At 28.5% G+C, this 7,079-nt stretch overlaps 1 protein-coding gene across 1 annotated transcript in view; it reads right to left on the bottom strand.

The window, feature by feature from the left end:
* Positions 1 to 890: 890 nt before the first annotated feature.
* Positions 891 to 7,079, bottom strand: part of LOC105624583 (integrin alpha-PS1) — an 11,892-nt gene continuing 5,703 nt past the window's right edge. The window contains 8 exon segments of the mRNA XM_012205939.1: positions 891 to 1,390; positions 1,588 to 1,717; positions 2,240 to 2,334; positions 2,900 to 3,129; positions 3,854 to 4,083; positions 4,379 to 4,775; positions 5,488 to 5,719; positions 6,891 to 7,073. Coding sequence (XP_012061329.1) covers positions 1,160 to 1,390; positions 1,588 to 1,717; positions 2,240 to 2,334; positions 2,900 to 3,129; positions 3,854 to 4,083; positions 4,379 to 4,775; positions 5,488 to 5,719; positions 6,891 to 7,073 — 1,728 coding nt within the window. The 3' untranslated portion in view covers positions 891 to 1,159.

Here is a 7,079-nt window from a genome sequence, read left to right as displayed (position 1 = left end):
TTCGGTAAGTTTAATTACCTTTAACGTACGGTTACGTAAACTACTTTATTACGTAACAACCTTACGTCATATAATACATAATTAATATAAGTAGTAGTTAATTATACTGTATGGTGTGTGTGTGTGTGTGTGTGTGTGTGTGTGTGTGTGTGTGTGTGTGTGGATGGGGATATTTTTAAGTAAAAATTAAAAAATAATGAAGAATAATTCTATTACATGATAAATAGATATTAATGCATTTAAACCATTATAATATATTCGATTCTGAATCATCGTGTGTTTTATATCTTCCAGTTTTAATAATTTTATTTACTTTTTGTTTTAATTTTTTTATCTTTTAAATTTTATTATAATGTGTTTGGACGAAGAGAATGATTTTTATTATAAATTTAATTTATAATAAATCCTCTCCTATTATGTCAATGCTATTTTATATATATAATGACATAAATAAAATATATGAATAAAAATAATAGCTGTATACTTTCTATTGGAATAAAACGACTATCTCATTATACAATAGATATTACAAATGCCTTAACAGCCAGTGGATATTTTTTTGATTTAATTATTTATATTATATTTATTAATTCAAAATAAGTATTTTTAAATAACTTTCAAAACTAACATAATTATAAAAATTATAAAAATGCCTTTATAAATTTTTACATAACATAAGAAATTTTTTTAATTTTTCGAATACACAAAAGCTTTACTTTTTAATTATTGCTTTGTATTGTCTGTTTCTTCACTGTGGATAATCATTATTAATAACTGTTTAAACACGCGTTTTTTCTCTCTAATAAAAGGTAATGTTAAGGCATTTATATATATATGTATACACACATACATACATACATACATACAATCTGAACATTCTTCGAGAAAAATTTGTCGTGTGCGTAAAAAATGTATTTAGTATAACAATATCACAAACTTCAATATGTCAATCTTCGTGTACTTAGCTGCTCTTGCGTATGTACAAAATATGCATTTCAAATTCGGGCAGTATAAAACCAGAAATAAATTGTATACGTAAATAAACATCTTTTTCATCATTTTTTCTTCCATACTATAAGTACTTAATCTTAAGTAATCATGAGTTTGTTGCGTTTTTATGTTTTTATGTTTCTATGTTTTATATTCGATTATTTAGTGCTTAATGTTTGAATAATGCTTCGTTTTCAGGATTATCGTCTCTGTGTTTCTCGAGATTTCCAGATAAAGTCGGATCTGGCCGTCGCCTTTTGAAGAATCCGAATTTTCTCAATATTAATGTAAGTAGAATGAATAATAACATGCCAGCTACTGCAGCCACTATATATATCCATACTGGTACAGGCTCGGCTTCTTGTTGATCCAATAGATCTGGATAAGCGATTGTCTCAGCCTATATAATGTAAAAGAATACTGTCAAATGATTTTTAACGTAACTTCAATATGTTTCTTACATATCTTTTTGTATTGAATTTAAAATTGGAAATGCAACATTAGAATTTTGTTATCAATTATCATTATCTTGGGTCTGATAATATGACAATTATCAAGTATCGAAATATTTATTGTATATTTAAAAAATATGCTTACAATTGCGTAATCATCCTTCAAGTTTTCTTGTTGTATCACAATATTTGAAGGTATTACTATTCGAGCGTTGGAACCTATTTTAACCATGTCCACTTTCGGATAATCTTCGACTAAAGTAGAATTCCAAAGCCTGAAATCAGTTATTTCTTTGAAGATTATAAGACGCTCAGAATATTAAAATGAATATAACTGAAATATTAATATTAATGAAATTTCTCATTCAATTGTCTGGGAAAGATAAAACTTGATTGTGTTTATTAGTATACATTAATATATTATATTAACCCTTAAGTAGGCGCATGGGATCAAAGCCGCTTCAATCACTGTGATTTTGCTACGCCTACTTACAGGATAATTATTAATACATAATTTCAAGAATTTTTGTATGTTTTTTATATTTTACAGTAGAAAATATTTCCACTATTTCCTTTAATTTATTATATAATTTGGAAAATATAATGTTATAACTTATATTTTTTTAACTTACGTTAACATATTTTGTTTGTTTTGAGCTTTAAAATATTAGTTTGCTTTTTGAAAGTATTATATTAACTATATAATTAAGAGTGATCCGAATTAATAAGTTAATAAATTTATTTATGATTTAGTGTGACACAATTAATGATAATCACTTTTACATTTCTATTATTACCTCGCTTTAACAGTTATGATTGCTTCCTGTTTCCTTTGTAAGTTATATATGTAACATGTAATATCGAAACATTTTGCTGTGCCAGCTTTGCAATTCTGTAATGTAAGATCCTTCCATCAATGCTTCATAAAAAACTATCATTTACTATCAAAATGTATAATAGAAATGTATATATAGAATGAATTCGCAAAAATAGAAAAGCTTTCAATTTTGAAAGCTTAGAATAACGAAATTCTTTCAAAATTAAAAAATTCGGAACGATAAAGGATATTTTAATTTTTGATACTACCTTTTTTGAAAATGAAGTTTGAATAGAAATACTGAAAAAAAATATCTTATATTTACAATAAATAATGAAATAGAAAATACTCTATTTAACAATAAATAATAAAATAGAGTACCTATTTCACAATTACAATTTACTTGTAAAACATAAAGGTATAGATAATCTAGCTCGTTGCCCAACCTTTTATATTTCCATCGTATTTCTTTTTAATTTACTTTTATCTAGAATTATGACATTTCATGTATCATATATGATGAATCAGTTTGTATAGGGATTTATTACAAATTTCTTTTTAGTTTCAGAATTCTGTATGTGACTCTCCTAATTGTATCTTGCGAATATAATTGAGTGACTTACCATAAGTGATAACTTACCATCGCCACAACACGATGTCGATGTCCATCCTTGTCAATAATCGTTCGCGTATTTACAACTTTTTCTGTATCTCGCGTTGTTCTTATATGATTAGTATGATTATACAAAACTGTCGATGGAGTTGATGATTGTATAATGTTATCGATATCGTCTAAGTTGATATTATCTTGTAGTTTTAATGGATTGACTACATATCCTGGTGGTAATGTACATTCACCATCTCCTAGAGCTAAATCATTTAATATAGGTATTTAGATGAGTTATTTTAGCTTGTGTAATATTTTGCAATATTGTATATTTTCATCACATTAATTTAATAGCATTAATGTAATATATTGAATAAATCGTATGCAATAGAAAGAAATATGACATATGTAGTAATATATGTATATATTACATATTCTTCCTGAACATCATATTTATATTTATCATATTTTTTTTTGTCCAACCCCTAGAATCAAAACGCTTGAATGATGAAAACAATTGCTCACAATTAGAAGTTATTTATGAGCTTCCAAACTCTGCAGGAAATAAAAATTTTAAGTTTCTTTTTTAAAGCTATTTTTTTTAATAAGAAAGATAAATAGAATCTCTTATACTTAATTTTCATTCTCTTAAAAGTAAAAACATTAATTTTTGCTTTAAATATTTTTAAAATGATTAACACGCACGCACGCACGCACGCACGCACGCACACACACACACACACGCACGCACGCACGCACGCACGCACGCACGCACGCACGCACAGAGTGCATTTTTTTGCTTTCTTGTAAAATGTTCGTCTTTTAGATGATGAGTTCAAAACTTTGGCGAATTCTTGAATTTCAAGAATGGAATGATTAATTCTCATTTCTCAATCTTACAATTAAACAAACAGCTTCTATTCGGTTTTTTTTATTTTGGTGTATTATAAAGAAAATCAATTGAAGAAACAAAAAATTTTGTATTACCTTGAATAATTGGCATCTCTTCCATATAGAGCAGCCATTTTCCGTGCGCTTTGTCATTCGCGACCTCGTAAGGCCATGAAATATGCACTTCCACAGTGCTGACCTTCCACGGGCCTTCGTTAAATATTTCATAAATATGTGACACCTTTGGTCCTATTTCATTCAGATATTTTATTGCGGATTCTCCGACTACTGGGCCACCGTAAAATGCCCACTGAGTTTTCGCGCTTCTACAAATATAAATAAATAAATATACATTTTTTTAAATATTAGTATATGTAATAAAAATTTTAAATTAAATAGAATAGATCAATTATTAGTGTATAAGTACATGTTTACATTGACAATATTTCTTATCGATGAAAAGATGACGCAGTATATCATACAAAAATAATGCGATGAATACAAATTTAGTTATATGTATTTATACATAATTAAATTTTTTTTTTTAGCAAATTAACGAATTATAAATGCCGCATATGTAAAGAACATTATTGAAATTATATCGGATACTAAATTAATTACCCTTTGATTGAGAGTTCAGCACGTTTTAACACCGTAGCTTGCAGCACAGTGGGTTGTTTCTCTTTGATTTCCTTTGATGTAGAATTTGCAAAAATTATAAAGCCCAATTGCGATTCATTATCCTCGAGACCTTTAGGATCAAATCTCACTTGTATGTCCACTGTTTTATCCTTTTTGAACGGATTGCCGATAGAACACGATACTATAGTGGCGTTGTACAAATTGCAGATTACGGAATCGTTGCTTTTACTGGCGATGTAGTTCAAACTCTGTGAGTGAGTGATAAACAGTTGAGCCTCGTACGCAGACTCACCAACGTTTGCCACATTCACTTCCACTACTATCTCTTCTCTCTCGCCCAAAAGCAACTCGTAGAAGTCCGGTTTTACAGAGGAAGCTAATACAATAAGAGATATCAGCAAAATTTAAGATAATTTAGCAAAATTTTTTTCTGGCAAACTCAAAATATATTTTGCTTTATATTATGTTTTTTTTATTTCAGATATAAGCAGAACATCTATAGAAAGAGAGAGAAAGAGAGGGAGAGAGAGAGAGAGTAATGCCTTTTCCATTTTATTATATATATATTATATATTTATTATATAATTGCGCACGAATCTCTCTACTCTCAAACTTCTATTCGTTTTCTTGTGTGTATTCTAATGAGATTACAGAATATATTTTGACTGTGTACAATATTTACAATATTTTGCGCATAGTATGTAATTTACGTTTACGTAACACGGTTCGATCGATGCGCAATGACGTTCATTTTTCTTATGCTTGAATTTCGGATTAAGCTCGATCCTAAAAGCTCGAACTCGAGAGAATTCAAGCTTTTTTTTTTAATCACAATCAAGCGGGAGCCTGCAGTGGAGATGTGTTGCACACCTCTAACGCATACATGCCAAATGACAAATGTGAAATAATGGGGAAATAGTGCAAAATAAAATGTTAGTTTATGGAAAAAGAGTTAACCGAGAATGGAGTAAAGTTAAGAATAAAGACATTAATTCATTTTATTTTAATAAAAATTATACGGAGAAATATGTATGTATTATGATAATTCTGAATTTCTGTGAAATTCTACGTAAGAAAGAAACACCTACTTGATAAATTCAGTTTAGCTATCACTTGTAAATCGCTTTCGCAAATGTCATTATTTCCACAATCTTTTTGAAAGACAGCCTCGAATACACGTGCGGCTTCTTGTTGATTAAGTATTGGATAATTCTTCATTTCGGGTAAAGGAGCACCTTCGAGAGGCATGACTGGCTCTTCCTGTATCAGCGAATAATTCAAACGGAATTTGATAGGAGTTTGGATATCGCGTGTGTTCTCCTGTTAAACATCCACAATAAATAATTTTACACCTTCTAAGAGAGTACAAATAAAGATAAGACGGTAAAATCATTTGATATTTCCAGCAAAATTGGTTATAAAAAAGTAAATCGAGTAGAATGATGATGATGATTCGATGAATATTATTAAGAAAATAAATACCATTTAATATACAAATGACTTTTATTTGTTCTTCAAAATACATAATTTCTCCTAGAGACAATACACTCTGACATTCGTATAACTTGTGGAAACTCTGTGAAAAGTCTTTGGATATCGCCTTAAGTTTTATTAATACACAATTCTGAATGTCCGAAATGTTCACAAATCGAGTTTCTTTCATCGCTTCCTTTAATTTAGGGAACAAAAAGAAGTCTGCTGGAATAGGGATCAAGAGAGAAAGGAGAGTGATTCAAAACGGTAATGCAATATTGATTTCAGAATTGTTGTATGTGTTTCGAATCAAAATTATGTGACAAAAAAAAAGCGATATCCAAATGACTTTTTCACAGAGTTTCCGCAAGTAATACGAATGTTGTCAGAAGTGTATTGTTTTTACAGGGGATTACTTTGAAGAATAATAAAGATCATTTGTATATTAATTAAGTAGCATTTATTTTTTCTCATAACATTCACTGAATCTTATTATCATATCATGTATAAAAATTCAAGTCTATTCTCAAATGGATTTATTTTTATTTTAACCATTTGATCGTCAATGAGCGCGTATAATTTTTGTTTTCATATGAACATTATCATTAATACTATACGATACTGTGAAAAAAGATATATATGATTTATCAACGTGATTATCAAAATGAAGAATAAAGATGATTTCATTCGCCCAGAAACTTCCTCTATATCTATGCTTATTTGTACTGTAATTGCGATATAATTGACAATTTATTATGCGATATTCTGACAGATAAGTAGCCTTATCAAATAGTTGACCTATAAAATATGGATTTCGTAATACTTGAAATTTATCTTTAAATTTTGTAAGTGAAATCTATGATATTTTTGCTATACGATTTAGAAAATTAAGTACATATATAATTATTAAATGTTCACGAAATAACAATAAACACTTTGTATTATGTAATTGCATGCATATATGTATTAAAAATATAATAACAGAAATAACATAAAACATAGTATTATTTTACTTTACCTTCAAATAAACAATTTCCTTTTGGCAGTGTACCAACTTTGTGCTGTCTAAGGTAACTGTTCGATTTATATAATGAGGACGCGTATTACCGTTGATGCCGAAAAAAACTCTCGAGAATTTTTTAGTTCCAGTATAGGTTTCCGCTTCGATATAATAGTTTAATTTCAGATTTTGTCATAGAATCTTCTT

The sequence above is a fragment of the Atta cephalotes genome (assembly GCF_000143395.1).
Source record: "Atta cephalotes unplaced genomic scaffold scaffold00083, whole genome shotgun sequence".
Taxonomy (NCBI): domain Eukaryota; kingdom Metazoa; phylum Arthropoda; class Insecta; order Hymenoptera; family Formicidae; genus Atta; species Atta cephalotes.
The sequence above is the reverse complement of the archived record's forward strand: the minus strand, read 5'-3'. Positions and strand labels throughout refer to the sequence as shown.